We start from the raw sequence: 25,445 nt of genomic DNA on the forward strand, positions 1-25,445 counted from the left end.
GCTGGGACTGGGATGGAGCTTCATCTTGCAGATGAAGGAGGGGGTGAGTCATAGGCGAGCGCCAGGCGCTCTCAAGAGGCCACGCAGAAACCAGCTCATCCGAATGCAGACAGACACTTGTTCCCATCCCTGTCCCTGTGGTGTCACACACCCACGCTCTCACTCCTCTCCTCCTCCTTCTCCCTTCTCCTTGATCACCCACCTCCACTGCCCCCGGCTTCTTCCTCCCTCGAAGCCCCTGTCCCCACCCACCCTCACGTGGCCCACCTGGCATCTGCCCCACAGTTGCCTGCATCCTGAGCGCGGAAGGTAGGGAGACAGAGAAAGTAAAGTCAAGAAGGGTCTGAGATATGGACACCTGGGTCGCTCAGTGGTTGGCGCCTGCCTTCGGCTCAGGTCGTGATCCCGGGATCTGGGATCGAGTGCCACCATCAGGCTCCCCGCGAGGAGCCTGCTTCTCCCTCTGCCTATGTCTCTGCCTCTCTCTCTCAGTCGGTGTCTCTCATAAATAAATAAACCTTAAAAAAAAAAAAAAAGGAAGGCATTGAGATAGGAACAGATAAGGGAAGGACACTGTGAACTCACTTCTGCCTGAAACCTTCAAGGGCAGAGGAGTGTTCATGAGGCTCTGAGGCAGAGAAGCCCTGATGACCTCTGGAAGGGCCTGACCATCGGGGGGTTGTGCGATGTCACTCTCACTCTCCAGATCCTCTGCTCCTTTGCAAGGGCCGAGAAGCAATAATATGGGATGCCCAGCTAACACCCCGAGGCCTCACCCTACCCCACTAGGCTAGGCTCAGGCTCCCATCAGCATCACACATGGGCCACCACCCCCTAGAAGGGCTAGGGCGGCAGCTATGCCCCACCACGCCTGTCTGTCACCATGATCAACCAGCGCAGTGATGAGCAGCGCTAGGGAGTTGGGAAGGACCGAGAGCCCAGTAAATGGAGCCCTGGCAATGTGGGGTATAACCAGGAATGTCATCCTGCCTTGGTCAAGGGAGGCAGAGGGGTCACCAGCATGCACACACACACACACACACACACACACACACACACCGGGCTTCCTGGCTGCCCCAGTGACGGGAAGAAGGGCGGGGATGCGATGCGGCCTTAGGGTACATTTTGAGTTGCCCAAACACGGAGTGCCCCAGGTGGAGGCACGTAAGACAACAGCATTATAACCCAAACCCTGCACAGCAAACAAACCTGAGGAGGCTGCATCCGTCCCACTTCCCAAACAGGGAGGTAGGTTGGGATTAAGCAGGTAGCCCAGAGCAAGATTATCTAGCCCCTAGTGACCCCAAATGTCTCCTTGTCCTCCTCTTCCTCCTTGGAGAAACCTAGTGCCCACACCTATGCCAGGCCTAGTGGTTCCGCGACAGACACCTCATCCGGAACAAGCACCTGCCTCCCCGACCCTCTGGGTCAGCTGCCCACCTGCAAGACCCACTGGAGGCAGAGAATGGGGGGAGGGGCCAGCTGCCCACATCACCTGCAGGTCAGTCCTTGCTCTGGTTGGGCCTTCCCGGGTTCAGAGGGCCCCCTCCGTCCTGCCTACAGAGGCGGGTGACAAGGCGGCGGCTACCCTGGGACACACCGTCAACTCCGGACCAGCTCGGGGGAGGTACGTTCTTTCGGCGCCCCTCCACCGCAGCACTCGGGCCCTACCTGGGCGGCTCCTACACCTCACCTGAACCGCTTGCCCTTCCAAGAGTCGCGTCCCACGGGCGCCTCCTCCCAAGGCCACCAGAGGCCCAGGACCGGCCTCGGCCCAGGCCCAGCTCGCGGGCCGCCCCTCCCCGCTGCGGGCTGCCGGCTTCCCGGCGCGGCTCCCGGCTCCCGGCTCCGGCTCCGGCTCCGGCTCCGGCTCCCTACCTGTCTCAGGTGAGCCGGCTCTGCCCGCCACCGCCTCCCGCCCCCCGCCGCCCCGCGGCGCCCTACCTGAAGCGGCGGCCGCCCGCTCTCGGCGCGGACGGAGGCCCCGGGCTCCCGGCGCTCGGCCGGGGCCGGGGGGGCTCCCAGGGGCTGGGTGGGCCCGCGGGGGGCCGGGCTCCAGCCGCCTCGCAGAACACCAGGCCCACGTGCAGCCCATCAGGCCGGGCGCGCCCGGCGGGCGGGGGAGGGGGGGGGGGGGGAGCCGCCCGAAAACGAAAAGGAACACCCGGGGAACGAGAAGAAAAGGCGGCCCCCGCCGAGCTCCGGGGCCCGCGCCGCCCGCCAGCCTCCGAGTTCCGGACGGGAGAGGGGTTGAGAAAGGGGCCTGGCTGCGGGGGGGGGGAGCCCCGGGGCGGGCGGGGGCGGGGTGGGGGGAGGGACCCCGGGGCGCGGGACGGGGGAAGGGCTGGGGGGCGGGAACGGGGCAAGGGTAGAGGCGGAGCCCGGGGGAGGGAGCGGCGGCCCGGGCTGGGGGGCGGGGGAGCCCCGGGGGCGCGGGTGGGGCGGGGCTGCGGGGGCTCGGGGGCGGGGGCGCGGGGGCCCGGGGTGCGGGCTGGGTCGGGGGAGCGGGGCCCCGGGGCCGCGGGCTGGCGGGGGGCGGGAGCCCGGGGGGGGGGGGCGCCGGCGGCCCGGGCTGGGGGGCGGGGGCGGGGGCCTCCGGGGCGCCGGCGGGGGCGAGGCTGCGGGGGCCCGGGGGCGCCGGCGGCGACCTGGCGGGTCTGGGAGGGCGAGCAGCAGACCGACGGCGGCGGGGGGGCGGGTAAGGAGAGAGCGCGGCAGAGCGCGGGGCACCAGGGCACCCGGGCACCGACGGGGGCCGGAGGCTCCGCGGGGGACCGAGTCCCAGGCGGGGAGAGCGGGGCAGGAAGTGGCGGCCGAGGGCAGAGCCGGGCTCGGCCACCGCGTGGGCCACTGTTGACGTCGCCGAGGTCTGGGAGCCGGAGCGCGCCCCTCTGCTCGCCCGCGCCCGCCTCGCCGCCCCCGCGCACCCAGACCCGGACCGCGAGCCCCAGCCGGCCCCGCGGGGGAGCCTCGCGGAGGCGGAGCACAGCCGGCGTGGGAGGGCCCCAGCCGCCCGGCCCCGGATCCCAGACTTCGCCGTGGCTTCTCTCGCATTCTCTTAGGGGGGAGCAGCCGGGGCGGGCAGGATGGCCCTGGTGACCAGCGGACTAAGGTGGGGAGGAGGGGGGAGACACACGGGCGGGGGGGCGGGGGGCAGGGGGGGGCTGTCCTCCTCCCCACCTGCACCGCGCTCCCCGGAGAGACTGGAGACCCGCGGAGGATCCGGGAGCCGCAGTCACAGCCTCACTGTGCCACCTGGTGGGGACAAGGAAGAAAGACAAGAGCAAGTGACGCGCACCCCCCAACCACCCCCCTCCAATGAGAAGCTGGGGAAGGAAACTTGCATTTGGGCAAATGCTGCTGTCACTCAGGGTGAGCTGGCTTTTGGCCAACAAGTGCATCTACCACCAGGTCTGCCTGAGGGGTACCAACCCCCAGCCCACCCATTGGGCCCTGGCACCCTGACCTGCCCCTCCCACTTCTCCCCCTCCCCTCTGCACCCCCGCCCCCAGTTTTGTGCTCCTCCTGCTCTGAGCAGGGGTTCCCCCTCCAGGGTGCTGGGCTGGGCCTGAGTCACTTCCCAGGCGGCACTCTGGGAAAGGCTGTGCAGGACGCAAGTGGCCGCTCTCCAGGCCTTCCCAGGTGAGTAGCAGGGAAGGGATCTAGGGTGGCAATGCCAGGAGGGGGGGGCAGAGGTTCTTGGACAGAAAAGGGAGAGCAGAGGAGGTACATCTAGGTGGTCATGGATTTTGTAGAGCATCTGGACTGGAAGGGGATGCAGAGACCCTCCATCTGCGCCTGGGTCTACCGATGGGGAAACTGAGGCCCAGAAAAGCAAAAGGTCATGCAGTGAGTTAGTAGCAGTGCCAGGGCAAAGACCCAGGTCTCTCTCTCTCTCTCTCTCTCTCTTTTTAAGATTGTATTTATTTATTCATGAGAGACACAGAGAGAGAGGCAGAGACATAAGCAGAGGGAGAATTTGATCCTGGGACCCCAGAATCACGCCCTGAGCAGAAGGCCGATGCTCAACCACTGAGCCACCCAGGAGTCCCGAGACCCAGGTCTCTTAACTCCCAGCTCAGTGTTTCCTGAACACCATCCTGCCCGTCCACCCTCCTTTACCTTCTCTCCTCCCCCCGCCCCACTGTGTCCCCTGCTTCTTCACTCCCACCCACCCCTGAAATTCCAGCAACAGCAGCACCCGGGTTTCCCGTGCCTGGTCTTTACTCTGTTACATTAGGATAAGCCCCTGGCCCCCAGCGGCCACAGGACTGCTTTCTGAGCCCCAGGACCCACTGGGGTAACAGGCCACAGTTCCCTCAGGAGAGAACCATAGGATTAAAACCAGGTGCCCTGCTCCCCACACACACCCAGCATTCTGGCCCCATCCCAGCTCTAGGGCCTCATTTTACTTCTGCCTCCCTTTCCTCAAACACACACATTTTCCGCTCAGCTGGGGGCCAGGAAAGGATGAATGTGTGCCTCAAGGATGATGACTGCTCTGGCAAGGCTCCCTGTGGGGCAGAGGGGTGACTTTCCCTCAGCCCAGCGCCCTCATGGCCCGAGCACTAATGGGCCGCTTGTGTCCAGTTGCCCTGTGTGTGAGCACACGGACCAGAGGTCAAACTCTAGCTTCTCCACCGAGAGCTTTGTGACATTGGATAAAAGACTCATCTGTCTGTCTGAGCCGCCCTCTCACCGGGTATTCAACGGAGTTAATGACCTCCTAGATTATTACGGGGCCTAAGACGAGGATGTCAGACACGGAGCACGGCACCTAGCACCCAGGAACTGCCCATTAGTGAGGGCCACACCATCCCCTTCGCACGCTGGCCTACAAGGAAGAGCTGGTGTGTTTATCCTGCCAGTTAACTCACTGTGTGACTCCAGATATATCCCATTCCCGGCCTAGGCTCTGATCCTTCCTTTGTGTGGGGAGACAACTGGGCAGCTGAACCCAGAGGCGCCTTCCTGGCTGGACCTTCCAGAGCCACAAGGAATCACATCACTTTGGAATACTCATGGCAGAGGAGGGGGCCATCCTCACCAGGAACCTGAAAGGTGAGTGTGTCCCGAGAGGTTTTCTGGGATGGAATTGGGGGGAGAAGGGAGGGGCCTTGGGAGCCCCTCCCTCAGAGCCCTCATGACCTAAGGCTTGATGTCCACCACCCCCCACCCTGCCCCCCGATAGCTGCGGTCTCGGCCATCCTCCAGGACTACGGGGGCCGGCAGCAGCCGGTGACAGATGCCAGTGCCGAGCTGCACAGACTCTGTGGCTGCCTGGAGCAGCTCCTGCAGGTGACCCTCCCCACCGCCCTCCTCCCAGTCCCCTCTCTCCTGGCCCAGATAACCATGAGGGTTTCCCCAGATACCAAGGAAGAGCTGCCCGCCAGCCTCAGCCGCCTCAGAGTCCGCAAGCCCTTCCTGACATCTGACCTCACTCTTGGTGGTTGTCACTGCAGCCTAGGAAGTGAGGTGGGGCCAGGTTGGGGCAGGGTGGGGAGGGGCCAGGGGTGGGGAGGGCAGCCACCGGGCTCTGAGGACTCACATTTCAGAGGCAAGGTGTCCTAGGCCTGGCTCTTCCTGCTGCTGGCACTTTTGTTGAGCACCTATCATGGGCCAGGCTAAGCCCTTCTCATGCCCCATCCTACTAAATTCTCAAGGACCCCCTGAGATGCTTGATGACCCTACCACCCCCACATACACACACGTAGCCTTCCTAGTTCTCTGTGTGTTATGCACATGCGTGGTGTGAGTGTACCTGTGTGCACACGTGAGGTGTGTCAGGTGCATATAGGGTGTGAATCTCCTGCCAGTCTACCCCTCATGTGCTGCACTCCAGTCCCACTGGCCTCCTTGATCTCCCTAAAGCGCACCAGGAGTGCACCTACCTCAGGGCCTTTGCACCTGCTATTGCTGCCGCCTGCACTGTTCTTCCCCCAGAAATCTAGATGGCACAATTTCTCATTTGCTTCAGATCTGGACTTGAGTGGTATCTCCTGGGTGAGGCTCTCTCTGGCCATTCTAATCTAAATTTTTAAAACACACACACCTCCCAAATCATACCCACGTGGGCCTACACACCACAAATACACACCACACACATCACACACCACACACACATTTCACACACGCACCACATACATACATGTGCGCACACACCACGAACTTTCTATTCTCGTTCCCTGCTTTATTCTCCTTGGCAGGCAGCGCTGTCTAACATAACAGATGTTTTACTGACTCAGTGTGTTCGCTAACTCCACTACCAAGTACATGCCCAGGAGGTCAGTTTGTTCATCGCTGAATTCCCAGGGCACGGAACAAAGTCTGGCACAAAGCAAGTGCTCAACAAGTACTATTGGAACGATTGAATGGAACACCAAAGGCTCAGAGAGGTCCAGCACCTTGCTCGTGGTCACACAGCCCGTCAGGGCGGAGCCAGGCCCGTCTACTGTAGCCCTTTCCTCTCTCAGCGTGCTGGAAGGCAAGGCCGCTTCTGGGAGGAAACATCTCTATGCTTTCCTGTCCCTCATCTCGCTCCCAGTTTGACCAGAAAGAGCAGAAGAGCTTCCTGAGGCCTCGGAAGGATTACTGGGACTTCCTCTGCACCGCCCTGTGGCGGCAGCGGGGTGGCACGGAGCCCGTCCACTTCGTTCACTCACAGGACAAGGTGTCCAGAGCCAGGTGGTAGGGTGGCTGGCCTCAGCATCAGGGGGTCCTGTCATCGGCCCTTTGTGGGGAATGGCCTCCGGGGGCCCCTTTCTCACCCATCCCTGCCCCGCAGACCACAGACCCCTCACCTGGTCCTCACATCTCATTAGCCCTGCCCTCAGCATCCCTCCGGCCACCCCTTTCCTCCCATGATGATACAAGTTCCCATATCGTCTGTCTGTGCTGGCTGAGTGCCCCCCAGCCCCCGGCCCCTCACCATTCGCCCCCTGTGCACCTTGCAGCTGAAGACTCCTCTGGCAAAAGGCCGCACTCTCATCCGCTTCTGCTTGGCTCAGGGACAGCTGGCCGAGTCCCTGCAGCTCTGCCTCCTGAACACAGAGCTCACCAGGTGGGGCTGTTGGGACGTGCTCCTCCTGACACCCTTGGAGCCCACTGTCCCTCCCTTGTGCAAGATGCCTCTCTCCCCGCCCCCCTGCCCCAGATGGAGGGTGACTATCAAGAGCAACTAAAATGAGAGCCATGAGGGAAAAATCAAGGAAGAAAGAGCAAGGGGGGCGGCCAGAACACAGGAGTCCCCGTAGCACCATGATGCTGAAGCCTCCTGCTCCCCGAGGGCCACACCCTTGCCTTGGGAACCATGCCACGTCGTGCACAGCGGAGGCAGATTCTCGGGGTGGTGGGGGGAGCAATAGCACCAAGGCCAAAGGCCAAGGCTGCTGCTCACTATTAACACAGGGAATGGTATGGCCCCCGGAGCCCTCTGGTGTGCCCCGAACTCCGGGAAGACCTCCTGGACGCTCTCTACACTCTCAATGCGGTGGCCTTTGACTTGGACCTGCAGTGGCCAAACCTAGACGAAGCCTGGCCCATGTTCTCAGAGTGAGTGGGTCCAGCGTGGAGGGAAGCCTGTCTCCAGTGCCTCACTGCCGTTGACCACCACCCACCCACCAGTGAGCTCCAAATTCGGCCTCTGGTCCCATCAGTTCACCTCCCCTTCTTGCGGTCCGAGGCCCCGGTTCCCCACCTCCCCAGGCATCTGTTTGCCCAGTGTAATCCCGCCAAGTTGCGTGGTGCTGCATACAGGACACACTCCTAAGGAGTTGTTGGAGGGTCAGAAAGATGAACCCATGGCGGGTGTCAGCATGAGTGGCTGGCGGGGTGCGTGCGTGGATGGAGAGGGGCATGCATCCACGAGGATGAGGGCGGAAGGTGGGAGGGGTAGCACCGTGAATGGGGGGTTGGAAAGATGGGATGTCCTGCAGCTGAGCACCAAGGCCACTGCCGGAGAGAGCCCCCCCGGCCCCCCTTTTCACTGCAGGTCCTGTGGCTCCAGCGCCAGGACCCAGGGAAGAAGACCCAGAAAGACCAAAGATGCCCCGAAGCAGGTACCTCTGCCCAACTTCACTCTGAGTTGCCTCCTCTCCATCTCTGTTGGGCCCCCCAAGGATGAGCAGTCACAAGCAGACAGACAGACGCCAGCGTGTAGACCTGAGGACTGGGAAGCCACAGGAGAAGGAAGGGCTCATATTCCCGAGGTGGTGAGGGTATTGGGGAGAGAAGGGGACCATTGGCACCCTACACGGGAGCCAGGGAACCCAGGGAAAGGGGGCAGGGGGAGGGTAACCAGAAGCATGTAGGATGCACACCAGGGAACAGCCTCCATGTGACAATTTGCAAACATCTCAGTTCAGTTCAGGAAGCAACTGAAGAGCCAGGTTTCTGGGTTCAAATCCCAGTTCTGCCCCTAATAACAAAGGTCCCTGGCAAGGTACTTGTCCCCCCTGGCAAGTGGTCGTGAGGATGCTTTGAGACAGACCTCATGTAGCACAGAGCACGGCCCCTGGCCACATGCTCTCCAAGTGGTGGCTTGTGGCTCTTGCCGGTCCCCAGTCTCGCTTTGCACCCCATCAGCTTCCAGGCACCAGGTACAGAAACCATGAGGACACAGCCTCCGACCAGAAGGGGGAGTCCGTCACAATACAACCTGTCAAGCGCGGTGATGCGGGTGTGCACAGAAGAACATGGGAGCACAGAGAAGGCTGCCTGAGAGAGGTGACTCTTGGCTGCTGTGGGTCTCTAAGCTTTCACCACAACCCTACGAGGCAGACGCTATTATTCCCATTTTACAGACAAGAAAACTGAAACACAGAGAAGTTCAGGGGGCAGGGTCAGAGCAGACGGTGGGAAGAACTTCGTGGGAGGCAGATCGATGCAGAAGGCGCAGGGGAAGGAGGGAGGGAGGAGAGGAAAGAACAGGGAGAAACGCCACTGCTCCCTGACCAGACCACAGCTCGGCCGGATCCGCCTGGGGCGATGGGAACATTCCGATTCCTGGGCCTGGACCCCGATCTCCTGACTCAACTCCCTGAGAGTTAGCAAGTTCCTTGGTGAAAGTCTGTGGCCCCTCCTACGCACCTGGTTGGTGAATTGGTTGTGAGGGAGTTTTGGGGGCTTCTCTGCAGATCTCAGCCGCACATGCGGACCCCACAAGAGTCCAGCCAGAGGAGCCGCACACTAGCCACGCCGGCTGTCGGCGAGATGCGCCCAGGGAAGACTGGTTAGCTGCACCCCCCAGGTCGCAGCAACACAGGCATCTTCGTCCCTCCATGGAAAAGAAGAGAGAAGATCCCAGGAGCCTCGGGCCCCCCCAGAGCATGTGGGAACCAGAGGGGGAGGGGCTTCAGGGAGCCCCAAGAACAGGATTCTGCCTGGAGAACTCAACACCCAGCATCCAGGGACAAGGGGAGCGGGCCGAGGGAGCTCCGAAGGAGGTGATAGGGACAGAGGCTGAGGACAGAGGCGTCCTACCTGGTGCAGAGGGGACACCTAAAGGGGGAGCAGAGTGGGGTCATGTCCATAGGCTGCCGGCCTCCAGCCCCACAGGGACAATAGAGGACACTATGCCAGGGAGCCGGCAGGAGCTGGAGGTGCCTAGCCTTCCGGGGGACCCTCGGGTCCTACTACGAGACCTGGGAGCAGAGGAAGACGCCGCCCCAGAGAGACCACAAGGGGAAACAGGAGTGACCACTGTGACCAGGAGGAAGAAACAGGCAGCGATGGCCTTGCAGGATGTGGTCAAGGTGAGAGCAGCTGAGCGCCATACCTGTGTCTCCCTCTCTCACCTGGCCCACAGGTGGGAGCCTTCGTGGTAGTAGGGGGCGGGCCTTGCAGCCGCCAGATCAGTTCTGATTGGTCCGCACAGGATGATTATTCTCCCAGGAGGTCTTACCGCAGCCTGTGCCAGGTCCACTCCATTCATCATCAGTCCTACCTGCCTGGCTCCTGCGGGCACTTGGGTCTGAGACCCCTCCCCAGCAGGTCTTGGGGCAGCCACCTCACTGCTCTTGTAGCTGCTTCTCCTGGAGATCACCAACATCGATTTCGGGCCTTCCTTCAGCCTCCTCTGGCCAGAGCCTTCATGCCCAGCCCACCCAACCCCCTGAGCTCTAAACTTTCATCCCTCAGCAAAGGACAGAGTAGTGGCTCCAGGCTCACCCAGCAGTAGAGCCGGGCATCTGCTCCCAACGCTGTCCCCCAGCCCTGCCCTCCACCCCAGTGCTGTCTCACCTGGCCTGGGGTCTCACAGGGATGTTTGTCCAGTCAGACCCGGGGGCTGGGATCTCTGCCTTTCTCCATCAGCTTCCCTCTCCCTCCCTTTACCTCCCACCCTCAAGAGCCTGAGACATGGGCTCCAGAAGACCAAGGAGCAGGCCCAGCATCTGGAGCAGCTGCTGAAGGAGCGGGAAGGGGAATTGAAGACACTGCAGGAGCAGCTCAGCAGGTAACCTTGGCAACAGAGCACATAACAGGGGAGGCAGGGAGGCCACTGGGTGGAGCCCCCCCCCCAGCTCCTGCTCCTCCTTCCTGGGTCACCCCAGCAGGCATCTTCTGAGTGCCTCCCGTGCTGGGCACAACCTCAGGATGCTGAGGCATCAGGGCAGCACACCTGGGGCTCCCCGAGGAGCTCCCATTCCCGCCCCCTTGCCAGCCCCTCCCTCTCTGGTGTCTCCAAGAGCCTCCTGTCCCAGCCTCCCTCCCCTCCCACACTCACCTCAGCCCTTCTGCTGCTGCTCCCCTCTCCCTCTCCGCAAGCCAGCCTCCCTCCCTGCCCCTCCACACCCCTGCCCTTTGGTCTCCATCTTTCCCCTGTCCGTTTGTCTCTCACTTTCCTGCTCCCTGTTGCAGTGTCTCTTTCACCCTCTTCAGTCACAGCCCTCATCGCAACCATCACGTACTGGGCATTTACTATGTCCCTGGCACTGTTCTAGGCATTTCCTTTTTTTTTTTTATTTTTTTTTAATGATTTTTTATTTATTTATTCATTGAGACACAGAGAGAGAAGGAGAGTCAGAGGCACAGGCAGAGGGAGAAGCAGGCTCCATGCAGAGAGCCCGATGTGGGACTCGATCCAGGTCTCCAGGATCACGCCCTGGGCTGCAGGCAGCACCAAACCGCTGCACCACCGGGGCTGCCCCTAGGCATTTCCTTTTAACAAACTTGTGAGGTAGGTTCTCTAAGGATCTCCATCTTCTAGATAAGGAAACTGAGTCTCAAAGGCCCCACACAATTCCCCCAACGTCTCCGGTCAGTGGAGGAGCTGAGGTCTGCACCCCGGCAGCTGGCTGCACAATCAGTGGGCTTACACACAGGCGCTCAGCCAATACCTGGCCTCTGTCTCTCCTACTCAGCACCTCTCACCACCCAGCGTCTTTGCCTTCCCGTCATCACGTTAACTCAAGAGCCTGGAACACACTCTCTCAGCGGCTGAGTTTCTCCTTCATAATTTTTTCAACTATCTCCGCCCTGCAAAGGTCTTCCTTGGCCTGACTCCGCCTCTCTGGGTCTCGCTCCCTTGGCCCCTGTGTGCCTAGTGTGCTCACCTGGCTCTGTCTCTCGCACACGCTGACCTTCGCCCCCAGGGCCCGGGAGGCACCAGCCCGAACCCCATGGGAGCCCGAGGAGCTGTGCCTCAGACTGAATCACCGGCCAGTTCACTGTATCTGCTCAAAAGGCTGAGAGAGGCTGTGGGCCCAGAAACCAACCCCATAAAAGGCCCCCAGGGCTCCTCCCTCCAGACGCTCAGCTGAGCCTGGCAGTTTGGTCAGGGAAGAGTCCCATGATCCGGGCCCCAAGTGAAGGCAGGGGCCTTGCCCACCCAGGGACCTTCTCTGGAAATCCAGACGGGCTGGAGGGAGCAGCTGGGAGGCTCCGAGGAGACCACCGGACCCAGGCTGCTCCCTTGGCAGGGAGACTGTGTCTCACAGACCGCTGTCCTGCCACCCATCCTCCCACAGACCCTCTGTCGGCCTACTCTGTGCCAGCCCTGTGCTGTGTGCTGGAAATGCTCCTGTGGGCCACACAGACCGATCCCTGGCCGCGTGGAGCCTACCTTCTAGTGGGGGAGGCAATCGATGAACGCGATAATCACGCAGTGTCCCATGTGACAAGCTCTAAGAAGAAAAAAAATGGAGCAGGGAAAGGGAATGGATGTGTCAAGGGGTGATGTTAAACACGGCGGCTTGGCCCGGGACCTCCCTGAGAAAGCATGTGTGAGAAACACCTGAAGGAAGCGAGGGATAAGCCATTTGGGTATGTGGTGGAAGAAAGTTCTAGACAGAGGAGCCGCAAGAGTAAGGGCCCGAGGTGGGAACAGGCCTGGCAGGTCCGAGGGCCGTCACTGAGGCTCGGTGCAGTAAGGGAGGGAGAGAGGTAGGGGCAGGCCACGCGCTAACAGGAGACCCTCGCAGGTCGCCAGAAGGACCTTGGCTTTGACTCAGTGAGATAGGAAGCATCCCGAGTTCTGAGCAGAGGAGGGACAAGACGAGCTGTTTGCTTTAGTGTTAAGTACGTTTGCTTTTTTTTTTTTTTTTTCAACAATTCGATGGCTTTGAGTGTATTCATAAAATTGTGCCTCGGTCACCACCCCAAAGAGAAGCCCTGTACCATTAGCCACTGCCCGTTTTCTCCCATCCTCCCAGCCCTGTGCAGGCCCTAATCCGTCCCCATAGCCGTGCCTATTCTGGACTGATCTGTGCTCTCAAGGGCTCGCGGCTCCTGCTCCGTGGAGCTAGTGTGTAAGGAAGCAGGGATGCTGATGAGGAAGGGGAAGGCAAGGGAGCCCCCAGATGCTCTCTGGCAGAGAGGCTGCGGGATTCTGGATTAGCTGTGAGGCCGGGCTTCCTGGTGGGGGAGAGAAAGACGGAAGTCAAGAATGACTCATTTTCCAGCCTGACCAGCTGGAAGGCTACAGTCCCAGCTGACGGTCTGCCGTGGTGGGGCAGGCTTGTGGGGGAGTTGCAGGAGTTGAGGTGAGAACATATTAAGTTTGAGGCGCCCGTTGGACGTGCAAGTGGAGCCGTTGGGCAGGCGGCAGGGTGTGGAGCTCGGAGGAGACACACAGGCCGGGGACCTGCTGCAGAGTCAGAATGCAGAGAGCGGGAACTTGTGTTCCTGGGGCTGGGAGGAGGATGCGCTCCCCTGCCTCTTGGGATCCAGGGAACTCAGGAGGAGCGTGTCACTTCAGGGGTCCCCGGCATCCAGCTGGGATTGGCTGCATCACCACCGCCAGACCAAAGTGCCACGGGGCCCACTGAGTCAGCCAGCAACATTGTTGTGCTTCTACTGAGGCCATGAGTGGGGACCTGAGGAGACAGGCAGTAGATCAACAGATAGAAATAGGCTGTCAGCTAGTCATGGGTGCTATGGAAAAACATCAGTCTGGGAAAGGGGACAGAGACAGAAGAGTCACCTAGACTTAGAGCCGCAGGCTTCCTCTCTGAGGAGGTGACACTTGAGCAGAAGCCCCAATCACTGGGAAAACTGGACCATGCAAATATCGTAGGAGGAGTGCTCCAGGCAGGGGGCCCAGCAAGTGCACTTGGGGACACGCGGGCCCGTGTGGCTGGAGCAGAGGGAGACCCCCGTGTGCTATGGAAGGCTAGAGCAGAGTCTTGAGCAGGAGGTGGGGGTTCCCATGGGCTTCAGGATTGCTCTGTCTGTGGCGTAGAGGATAGAGTGAAGGTGGGCAGGGGAGCAGCCCACGGGTGCAGAGCCCCAGGCTGGACGCATACGGGAGACCTAGCAAGACCAGCCAAGCATCAGGCCCCAGCAGACCAACGGGGGGCTAAGAAAATACACTTGGAACTGGGCTACGGGGCATCCAATACCCACTCCCCAGCTTTTGAGCCTTGGCACCTTGGGAAACTGGCCTTCCCTCTCTGGCCTCTGGTCCCTGATTTGAAAAGGAGATGGTTGGATCTCTAAAGTTCCTCCTTCCAGCCCAGGTGCTCTGTGAGACCATCTTTCCAAGCAGGTAGGTTTCCTCTGCCCCTGGAGGGACTAACGTGACTAAGTCACGTATGACTGGAAGAGGTCCTCAGATGGGGAGATAGGCAAACATCACACTTCTCCCCCACCCCCACCCCCCACTGAACTCCTTTGAGGCAGACCAGGGGCTCCTAAGGATTGGTCCCTGCTCCCACCTGCTGCCCACTCAGCAGTGGTGCCATAAACCACTGGTGACCAGGGCCCTGCATGGACGAAAATGCAGAGGCAGAAAAGTATGGCTTGACGGGCCTGCATCCAGATCTCTGCTCCCTCCACTTACCAAGCTGTGTGACTGTAGGCAAAGTGTGATCTCCTCCCTGAAGCTCTATTTTCTTTCCTGTAAAATGGTGATCATACTAGCTGCCCATAAATTTGTGAAAATTAAATGAAACTGGGCTATAAAGCACTGGGCTCAGGGGCTGGCATATAGTAGGTGTTCAATACACTCAAATTCCTTCCATGCCCCCCTCAGTGCCCCCACACCAGCAGTGTCTATCAGCCCCTGCTTGAAATATGCTGGTGATTTTCTTTTTTCTTTTTTCTTTTTTTTAAAGGTTTTATTTAGGGACACCTGGGTGGCTCAGTGGTTGAGCATCTGCCTTTGACTAAGGTCATGACCCCAGGATCCTGGGATCGAATCCCCTGTCGAGTTCCCTGCAGGGAGCCTGCTTCTCCCTCTGCCTATGTCTCTGCCTCTCTCTGTGTCTCTTATGAGTAAATAAATAAAAATATTTTTTAAAAAGATTTTTATTTATTTACTTGAGAGAGAGTTAGCACAAGCTGGGGGGGAGGGGGCGGACAGAGGAAGAGGGAGAAGCAGATTCCCCACTGAGCAGGGAGCTGACACGGGGCTCAATCCCAGGACCCGAGGATCATGACCTTAGTCAAAGGCAGAAGCTTACCCGACTAAGCCACTCAGACGCCCCACTTCAATGGCTTTCAATTGCATTGAGATTAAAGTCCACTACTCCTGGGGCCAGGGAGGGAGAGATCAGGCCCTGTATCCTTCCCACCTCATCTCTTGCCTGCCCCTACCTCCTGCCCTTCCTGATATTTCACCTTCCCTTGCCTTCTTTCAGTTCCTCAAACAAACCACGTTCATGCCAACTTGCAGACCTTTGCATGTGTCCTTCACTGACTCTACATGGCTGACTTTTCACCCCCTAGATCTGCTGAAAAGTCACCTTGTCTCAGGAGCCTCTCCCGAGGACCCTCTCAAGTCTGACCCCCTCTCCTGTATCTTGGTCATAAGCTTCACTTCACTATCTTACTAGCCTATCACCTGCTTTGACCCCTGCCCCAAACACTCTAAGCTCTATCAGGAGCCATATGCACTTTCTCTCTCTCTCTCTCTCTCTCTCTCTCTCTTTGTATATTTTTTTATTGGAGTTCGATTTGCCAACATATAGCATAACACCCAGTGTTCATCCCGTCAAGTGCCCCCCTCAGTGCCCGTCACCCAGTCACCCCATCTCCCCACCCACTTCCCTTTCCACCACCCCTAGTTCATTTCCCAGAGTTAGGAGTCTTTCATGTTCTGTCTCCCTCTCTGATATTTCCCACTCATTTTCTCTCCTTTCCCCTATGATCCCTTTCACTATTTTTTATATTCCCCGAATGAATGAGACCATGTTTGTCCTTCTCTGATTGACTTACTTCACTCAGCATAATACCCTTCAGGTCCATCCACATCGAAGCAAATGGTGGGTATTTGTCATTTCTAATGGCTGAGGAATATTCCATTGTATACATAGACCACAGCTTCTTTATCCATCATCTTTTGATGGACACCGAGGCTCCTTCCACAGTGTGGCTACTGTGGACATTGCTGTATAAACATCGGGGTGCAGGTGTCCCGGCGTTTCACTGCATCTGTATCTTTAGGGTAAATCCCCAACAGTGCAATTGCTGGGTCGTAGGAAGGTCTATTTTTAACTCTTTGAGGAACCTCCACACAGTTTTCCAGAGTGGCTGCACCAGTTCACATTCCCACCAACAGTGCAAGAGGGTTCCCCTTTCTCCACATCCTCTCCAGCATTTGTTGTTTCCTGCCTTGTTAATTTTCCCCATTCTCACTGGTGTGAGGTGGAATCTCATTGTGGTTTTGATTTGTATTTCCCTGATGGCAAGTGATGCGGAGCATTTTCTCATGTGCTTGTTGGCCATGTCTGTGTCTTCCTCTGCATATGCACTTCTCTATTCCCGCCACCTCAAACAGCCATTGGCACCCCATAGGTGTTTAATAAATGTTCCCTCCCACTCAAAGACACCCCATAAGCACAATGCTCACTCACATCAGGGCCAGCACCAGCCACGCCAAAGGCCCTGGAATCAGAGCACAATTAAACTACCTCAGGAAAATGAAACATCGGTACTAAGATGTAAGGAGACTGAAGACCAGAATGTTCATTAAAAGTCAGACCACGGCCCTGAGCACAGGGACACCCTTCCTTAAGGCTGCAGGGACTGACTGGTCTTTCAGAATTTCCGAGGGGATCTGTGGCTGGTTTGATTTTAAGCTCCTCCACCCCACCCAGCTTTCTTCTCTGAGGCGTGCTACACAGCGGCGCTGGAAAAACTCATAACTTAGTTCATTGTCAAGCCTCTTGCAAGTCTCAAACACACAGAAGCCCAGGGATGTGGCCACACACACACACATCTGAGGTCACAGGATGTGTACCCGCCTTTGCAACACCCTCCTATCTGAGTGATGGAGGGAGCGACTAGAACCCAGGGCGGGGACCTTCTTATTTCCAGTCCAGTAGATTTCTTGGAACTTTCTAGGAAGCCATCAAAGACAGAAGAGGCAAGAATAGAGCTGAGGAGATGCCAAGCCCAAATTGAAACAAAAATCCAAGAAAGCCATATGTTTAATATTGCTTTTTTAACTGAAAATACAATGTATTATAATGTTTCAGAATATTTTAGAACCTAAAAATTACCCCAAGCCCTACACCACTTACCTCCCTCCCAAACCAATAATTGTTCTCAGCTGGGCACAGCCCATCCAGCCTGGGTCACCCCCCTTCCCTCCAGAGAGCTGCCACAATTGTGAGCATGCCCTTCAAGAAAAATTACATTTTAAAATGGAAATGTTAAAAAAGAAAAGAAATGAAATGCAAATGGAAATGTTGGCTCATCCTCTCTAAGGGAACACATGAGGCTACATACACCCTGTTTTCATTCCTCTGAACAGTTGGTAAGGAGTCAGCCTATAGATGTCATACTCTACAGCACTCAGCTCGTGGTGTATGGTGCTGTGTGTTATGTGTGTGTGAGTATGTGTGGCATAGGAGGGTGTGGGGAGGTGAGGAGAATGTGTGGCGTATGTGTGTATATGTGACTGTGTGTGTGTGTGTTGTGTGTGGTGTGTATATGTGTAGTGTGTACAGTGTGTGTGGCATATGGTGTGTGTGTTGTGTGTGTGTGATGTGTGTGTATGGTATGTGGTATATGTGTTGTGTATTGTGTGTAGATATGGTGTGTTGCAAGTATACGCAGTGTGATATCAGTATGTAGTGTGTGGTTATGTGTGTTATATGGTGTGTGTGGTGTGTGTGGTGTGTTGTGACTTATGTGGAACGGTGTTGGTGTTCTGTGTTGTGTGTGTGTATATGTGGCGTGTGTGACATGGGGGGCCGTGAGGGCGTGAAGTACATGTGTAGTACGTGTGTGTATGCGAGCATGTGTGTTGCTGGTGTGTGTGTGTGGTGTGTACGGTGTGTGTGCACACACCAGCTGTAGGAGGCCCCACCAGCTTCCCCGGGGGGCTCCCTGTCAGGTAGAGGCCTGGCTCGAGCAGCCATGCTGAGAGCTGAGCCCTCCTCCCCTGCCCAGGTGTCAGGAAGACAGGGCCCGGCTGCAGACAGAGCTGGAGCAGAAGCAGCAGGAGGCTGAGAAGAGGGACGCCAAGTACGAGAAGGAGCTTGGAGGGCAGCGGGACCTGGTCCGTGCCATGAAGATGAGGGTGCTGGAGCTGGTTCGGTAAGGGCGGCCACGGGGGGCAGGAGTGTGGGTTGGGGTGGCGTGGGATGCAGAGACGGGAATGAAGATTCCACTCCACTAAAAACTATCAAGCAGGGTTCTGAATCCTTTATGTACCCTGCCTCTTCTCCTTCCTTTAGTCATCCCAGCTGTTCTCCTCATTCTATAGATGAAGAAACTAAGGCTCAGAGAGGCTGACTAGGCCACCAGGGACACACAGCAAATGAATTGCATGGAGTCCACTGGCTGTAAGGCACGCCACCACTGCAAACACCCCCCCACACACACACATACACACACACCTACTAAGGTTAGGGGAAAGGAAAGGAGCCTATGGATGGAGAAAGGATTGAAAGAAAGGGGAGGTGAGGCAGGAGCTAATGTCCTGTACCTGACTGCCTGCTGGGCTTCCTCGGCCTCTGGGTGGGTCTATGGGCCGTCCTGGGTCAGCTGTCCTGGATTCAGAGGCTGAGCGCACCAGGATTGATTCCAAACCACTAAGCCACAGAGGGATGGAGGAGCTTTGTAAAGTCTGGTTTCTGCTCTTCTGGCTAGTAGGGAGCTAGTGTTATACTTTGACCCAGTTCAGGAAGCAGGATACCATTGGACTCAGGTTCCATTAGAATTGGAAGGTCATTGAGGAATCATCTAGGACTAAATCTTCTTGCACAAAATCCAAGTGATATTAAAGATGAGAGAAGGGAGAGGTCAATCTGGAAAGAACAATTTAAGGAATGATCTCCTCCAAGTAGCCGTCAACTGGGAAAAAGGGGGATATAAAAAATTAGCTGTATATCTCACAAAAGAATTTAAGGTAGCCAACAATAAAAGACACAAGTGTCCACACATATGATTGTTAAAGAAAAACAGATGAAATGGAAGAGGAAAAATATATACTCCCGAGGTATTAGGATTAGGGTTAGGGTTAAAACTTAACTCTGAGCATTTTGGCGGGACAATCAAAACTGGAAACAGTTGCCTAAATGTCATCAGGTGTTCCAAGGAAAAATACAGCAGTGCATCAGGAAAGAAAAATGTTTTTCCTTGTGTTAAAGAAACTCATCACAAGATTCCAAACTGCGTAACCTAATGTCCCTTGCAGACGCATCATGGAAAATCTGGCCCTAAGCAAAAATAGGGGAGGAAAGCCACAGAGACTGACTTCTGCATCAGGATGGTAGACTGATAGCACATCACCTATTTTCCATCCAGAAATCTCACTAGAATGATTATAAAAAAAAATTATTAAATAAAACTTGTAATAGAGAGAAAGGTGGAGGAGCCAACCAGAAAAAAAGAGATTTCTGCTAATTTCCAGAAACCAGAAAATGGATGAAAAAAGTAGACACTGGAGTTAGCCCAAGTTAAAACTCAGGGCCAGAGACACCAGGGTCACCAGGAACATCTCAAATGGCAGAAATGAAATGAGAGACAGAAATCGGGAAAATTAACTGATAAAGTCATTAGAAAGAGCAGTGTACACCCCCCTGCCTCCTTGACTGCAGAATATTAACACCAAGGGGTCTATTTCTGAGGCAAATCATTAAAGCATCCTTCTCTAAAAAAGTTAGATGCCCCAAAGAACAATGTGTTCTGGCATTTGTCTGCATAGCAGCTATCTCCCTGCCCAGTCCTTCCTCAAGGGATGCCACAAGCCAACCGCCCCTGTCCACTACTTGAAGCTTGAGCAACTTAAACATGAAATGGTAACCAGAGATCCCCAGATGTTTGAGAAGAATCTAGTACATAAAAGGAAGAGACAAAGATAAACAAAAAGACAACATCTCCCATGAAACAAGACGCTGTGCAAAGCGACCAGCAAAAGATGAGAAATGTTCTTGGAAATTAAAAATATCTCTCAAAAAATTTTTTTAATTCATAAGGACTGGAAAAGGAAGAGGAGGCAGTCTCTCAGGACACAGAGTAAAAGGCATGACAAGATGGAATGCACGAGAGAAACAATTGCAAACATAAAGAATCACTCCAGGAGTTTCACTATCTTCTCCAACTGACAATTCCAAAGGAGAGAATAAGATGGAGGAGATTGTCAGATAAAATGATGAGAGACTTTCTCAACTCTGATGGTCATAGGTCTTTAGATGTAAAGATGTCACTGAGTGACCAACACAAGTGAAAGGAAGGGAAAAGCCCACAGATACACACCATTGTGAAATCTCTGTAGAACAAAGATGAGGGCAATATATTCAAACATGTCACTTATGAAAGAAATAAGACATGGAAAAGCATGTCAAGAATCAACGGTGCTGGGGCGCCTGCATAGCTCAGTCAGTTAAGCATCCAACTCTTTGTCTTGGCTCAGGTCTTGATCTCAGGGTCATGAGTTCAAGCCCCACCTGGGGGTCCACGCTGGGTGTGAAGTCTGCTTAAAAAAAAAAAAAAAAAAGGAAAAAGAATCAGTGGTGTCATACTTTCAAGTTCTGAGGAAGGACAAATTTTGGCCTAGAATTCTAGGTCCAGCCACATTATGAAGCAAGTAGGGAAGGTGATTCAGGAAAAAACATTTTTCAGAAAGACAGGTCACAGAAAAAGCAACTCCCACTCCCACACAGCCTTTCTTGGGAAGTTAATTAAGGATGTGCTTCCGAAAAACAAGGAAGTAAGCCAAGAAAAGAGAAGACGTGGAATTCAGGAAGCAGTCACAGTAACCCAGGGCAGAAGCAAAGGGAATTCCCGAGATGACAAGTGGACAGCAAGCCCAGAGAGTCCAGGCTGTTGCAGAAGTATTGAGGACCCAGGAGGAAGGTCTCTGGGGAGAAAGAGAATCAATAGAACACCTGATATGATGAAGAATTTGTTAGGGAGAGGGAATAATTAGGTGATGCGTAAGGCAAGTCACTCAAAGAGCAAAGAAAGGCAACTGGAAAGTCCTGGAAAAATAGGAAATTTCCAAGAAAGGGCATGTTTAAAACCCATCTGAACTCTCCCCGAAGCAATATGCTTAATATTGTCTGATAATGCAAATACTATTAATTGATTTTTTTAAATGTTAGAATCAACCTAAAAACAAAACACAGAAAACAATTGCAATTATAGAACAAACGTGAAGGTCATCATCTAAACAATATTAAGTATAGAATAGAATCCAAGAGAACTTTCTGTGAAGATGGAGATGTTCTAGAACTTTGCCCTATCCGATATGGTGGCTACCAGTCACACCTAGTGACTGAGCACTTCTGATGCGTCTGGTGTGACTGAGGAACTAACATTCTAATCTTAGTGAATTTTTTTAATTTTTTTATTTATTTATGATAGTCACACAGAGAGAGAGAGAGAGAGGCAGAGACACAGGCAGAGGGAGATGCAGGCTCCATGCACCGGGAGCCCGACATGGGACTCGATCCCAGGTCTCCAGGATCACGCCCTGGGCCAAAGGCAGGCGCTAAACCGCTGCGCCACCCAGGGATCCCTAATCTTAGTGAATTTTAGTTGAATTAAATACAAGTTTAAGTAGCCACACGTGGCTAGTGGCTACCATATTGGACGTTGTGGGACTGGGTGACAAGCAGGAGGTGGGCGAAGGAGGCCAGCTGAAGACCAACGGAGGCTGGCGGCACCACGGTCGTATCACAGAATGGCAACCAGGATGCTATCTGTGCTTCATAGGATGAGTGAGGGATAAATGTGTGAGTGTGTTCCGTAAAGCTGCTGTAGTAATAGAGAAACCAAAAACAGGGATCTAACTGCCTGGGGAGGAAGGAGGTGCAGCTAGTGGGGATGGTAGGAAATAAAGCGAACTCCCCTGACATCAAGGTAAGGAGCTCTGTAGAAGACGCTCCTTCTTGATATGTCAGGAAGAGAGGATATGAGTATGTCATTTAAGTGTGGGAGTAATATCAAGGAGAAAAAGCTAAAAGTGTAAGAAGTGGTTTGCCACCGACATTGGAAGGTGTGGGGAGGGTGTCTATTTCCCTTTGGTCTAAGTTCTTCTGTGCTTTTGGATTTTTAATGCATGTGTATGTATCATTTTGCTTAAAAAAAATTTTTTTTAGAGAGGGAGACAGAGGGGGAGGCTCAGAAGGAGAGAGAGAGGGTCTTAGGCAGGCTCCATGCCCAGCTTGGAGCCGGAGGAGGGGCTCGATCTCACAACCCTGAGATCATGACCTGAGCCAAAATCAAGAGACTGATGATTAACCAACAGAGCCACCCAACCATCCTAGATTTAAAACAAAAACATTTTAACATTTTAATCCACATTCCTAAACATCCTTTTTTTTTTTTTTTTTTAGAGATGGAGAGGGGGTGGAGGGGAGAAGGAGAGAGAGAGAATCTTAAGCAGGCCCAACTCCCAGTGAAGAGTCTGACATGGGGCTTAATCTCACCACCCTGAGATCATGACCTGAACCAAAATCAGGAGTCGGACGCTTAACCAACTGATCCACCCAGATGCCCCCTTTAAAAAATAAAAATAAATAAAAGCAGTGAGGACAGTTTTGCAGGAGCAGATCATAACTAGAAGGGGGTTTGCATCAAGTGCCAAATAAAACCTGCGGGCATTATAGGAAACTTCTGGGGGCGTCCACAATCAGGGAGCAGCCCTAGGAGGAGGTGGGATCTATAGGCCACGTTGGGCAAGGGGGACCCAGGTGTCACTGTCCATCTTCCCAAAGACCACAGACTCCCCATCTCTTGTGTGTATGTCTCTCTCAATGTCTCTCTCATGATCTCTTCATTTCTGTCTCTCCTTTCTCTGTCTCTCCATCTATTTGTCTCTCCCTCTCTGTCTGTGTCCCTGTCTCTGCGTCTTGTTCTCTCTCTCTCTCTCCATTTACCTCGCCATCTACCTCTCTCCATCTCTTCTCTGACTCCCTGGCTTCCTTTCTCTCTGTCTCCCTCTCATTTTCTATGCCTCTGTCTTTCCGCGCTGCTGTGTGTGTGTGTGGGGGGGGGGGGTCTGTGTGACTCCATCTCATCTCTTCTTTCTCCCCTTCTGGATCTCCCCACCTCCACGGGCCCATCAGAGAGAAGGATGACCTGTGGCAGGAGGTGCAGCGTCTCTCTTCCATGGCCCCAGGGTGCTGTGCGGCCTGCAGCAGGGTGTTTGGCCGGCTGTCTCGGCGGTACCCGTGCAGGTAATTGGGGGGGGGGGACACAGAGTCCTTGCTCTGCCCCCTTCGGGAAGGGAGGGATACGGGAACTGGGGTTTGGGAAAGCCATAGAAAGCTGGCCACTCACTTTACACAACACTTAGCATCGACCTGAACCAGAGCAGTGGAAAGGGCTCAGAGGATGGGATTGTGCGTCCATCCCTCCCCAGAAGAGACCGATTAACAGGCCTCTGGGAAGAGACGTCCTGTGCAGAGGACGCTGCTCCCCTCACCCCCCTCTGGGAGTCACCCCCCTCTGGGAGCACGGGCAGGACAAGCAGTGGGAGGGAGGGGGCTCGCCCAAGACCCTGCCTGTTTGGATCTAAAGGGCTCTGGAGGGCATGGGCCATTAAGACACCCTTTGGGGACGGGGAGCCTCCTTGGACAGCCCCAGGGCCGCAGGAGGGACAGCCGTGCTCAAAGCCCGCGCCCCCCTCCCGCACCCACATCCCTGAGCTCCCGCTCCCCCGCCCTGCTCCCAGGCTCTGCGGAGGCCTGGTCTGCCATGCTTGCTCTGTGGACTACAAGAAGAGGGAGCGCCGCTGCCCCCCCTGCTCCCAGAAGGGAGAGGCTCAGTCCCACTGACGGCAGCACCCAGGACTGGCCGCCCACCGCACCCAGGAGCTCCCTCCCCTCCTCTGGGCTGGTGATCTGAGGCAGCCAGTGCTCAAGTGCGGAAGGATGGATGCCGGCTGGTAGGCAGGAGGCGGAGGCAGGTCGGAGGCCTGCACCCGCCACCCCTGAGCTGGGCCACTTGAGGAAGCTCACAGCTGTCCGGCTTCTTCCTGAGCAAGAGCGCCAGGCACCGTCCTCCCTGAAGTCCCTCCAGGCTCAGGACATCCTTGGCCAAGAAGACCCAGGGGCCCCGACATCTCTCCGCACCCCCACCCCATCTCTCCCCCAGCCCCCCATTCCCCACACTCCTGACCACCCCGTCTGGAGTCTGTTTTGAAAGTCTGCTTTCGTTGTGTTTCATTTTCAATAGCTCTCCCGAGGTGCTGTTGACCTGTAACACGTTTCGTATAAATTGTACAATATGATGGGTTTTGACCTTGGTATCACCCACAAAGCCATCACCGTATTCGCAATAAAGAATGCACCCATCATTCCCAAAATGTCTTCATGCCCTTTGTAATCGCTCCCTCTCCCTCGCCATCCCTAGGCAACCACAATTCTGCTTCCTACCACTAGACACCAGTTTTCCAGAATTTTATGAAAACAGAGCCCTGCAGTATGCACTCTGTACTGCCTGCCTCCTTTCACTCAGCGTACGTATTCTGCGATTCCTCCAGGTGGGTGCACGTCTCAGAGGTCCCCATTTACTGCTAAATAGTACCCCGCTGCAGGGAGAGACCACAATTTTGTTCACACCTTCACCCATTGCCAGACATTTGGACCGTTTCCAATTTGAGGCTGTTACAAATATGTTTCCTATGATCATCGGCATCGGTGTACAAATCTTTGTATAGACATTTGCTTTTCTTTCTCTTGGGTAGATACCTAGGAATGAAATGCCCAGGTCCTCCAATACGTGTATGTTTAACTTTTAAGAAACTGCTGAGTTGGGATCCCTGGGTGGCGCAGCGGTTTAGCGCCTGCCTTTGGCCCAGGATGCGATCCTGGAGACCCGGAATCGAAACCCACATCGGGCTCCCGGTGCATGGAGCCTGCTTCTCCCTCTGCCTCTCTCTCTCTCTCTCTCTGTGACTATCATAAATAAATTAAAAAAAAAAAAAAGAAAGAAACTGCTGAGTTGTTTCCCAGACAAGTTGTGCATTGTCCCCGCACCCCAACCTCAACACACACACACACCAGCAGTGTGTGGGAGTCCCCGCCGCTCCCCGGGGCATCTGGTTTGGTGGACAGAAGAGGTGGACCAGACAGACATGGGGCTTGGGCCTCTCTCCTTTCCTTCCAACAGCTCTGGTGACTCAGTGGTTTCCGAGCTGTGAGTGTCTGGAGGGAAGGGCTGAGACTAGGTGACTCTCCTCCATGCAGTGCTCACTCAGCTACATTTTAATAGACAGTTGGTGAGGACTCATGTAGCTCCCTGGGACGAGAGCATATCCCCTGACTGCCTGAGAAGTCTTACGTAAATTTATTTACCGGTCAGCCAACTGTGGTGCTTCTGAGAATACTGTTTCCAAAGAAGCGTGGGCCCCACTCTATATCAAGGGGATTAGCTGCCCTATCTGAGCTCCAGGGCAGACTTTGAGGCCCCAAACAGGCATTTGTGCTGTTATCTCCATCCCCTCTGCCTCACACAGTCTGCCAGAGCCTCTGTAGCAGTTGGGCAACCCTGTGGCTCTGACCAGCGCCTGTGGACCGCCTCCTGGGGTCAGGGCCACCCAGAGTTGC

The 25,445-nt window shown here is 55.5% G+C and overlaps 1 protein-coding gene across 6 annotated transcripts; it reads left to right on the forward strand.

Moving 5' to 3' along the window:
• Positions 1-3,163: 3,163 nt before the first annotated feature.
• Positions 3,164-24,735, forward strand: RUFY4 (RUN and FYVE domain containing 4). 6 transcript variants are annotated; one of them, XR_005385394.1, is made up of 14 exons: positions 3,164-3,642; positions 4,913-5,061; positions 5,192-5,298; positions 6,545-6,670; positions 6,954-7,060; positions 7,408-7,551; positions 7,991-8,057; positions 8,584-8,724; positions 9,135-9,752; positions 10,347-10,453; positions 17,836-17,982; positions 22,962-23,072; positions 23,570-24,355; positions 24,584-24,728. XR_005385394.1 is itself a non-coding variant. In XM_038585709.1 (14 exons), the coding sequence occupies exons 3-14, from the start codon at positions 5,022-5,024 to the stop codon at positions 23,670-23,672; spliced, it is 1,818 nt and encodes a 605-aa protein (XP_038441637.1). In that variant the 5' UTR covers positions 3,164-3,411; positions 3,554-3,642; positions 4,913-5,021; the 3' UTR covers positions 23,673-24,735. The 6 variants fall into 6 exon arrangements, 5 of the variants coding, with proteins under 5 accessions (XP_038441637.1, XP_038441638.1, XP_038441639.1 ...); XM_038585709.1 differs by having other exon boundaries at positions 3,164-3,411; positions 3,554-3,642; positions 23,570-24,735; XM_038585710.1 differs by having other exon boundaries at positions 3,164-3,372; positions 3,539-3,642; positions 23,570-24,735.
• The last annotated feature ends 710 nt before the right edge of the window (positions 24,736-25,445 follow it).

This window comes from Canis lupus, chromosome 37, assembly GCF_011100685.1.
Source record: "Canis lupus familiaris isolate Mischka breed German Shepherd chromosome 37, alternate assembly UU_Cfam_GSD_1.0, whole genome shotgun sequence".
NCBI classification, from domain to species: Eukaryota; Metazoa; Chordata; class Mammalia; order Carnivora; family Canidae; genus Canis; species Canis lupus.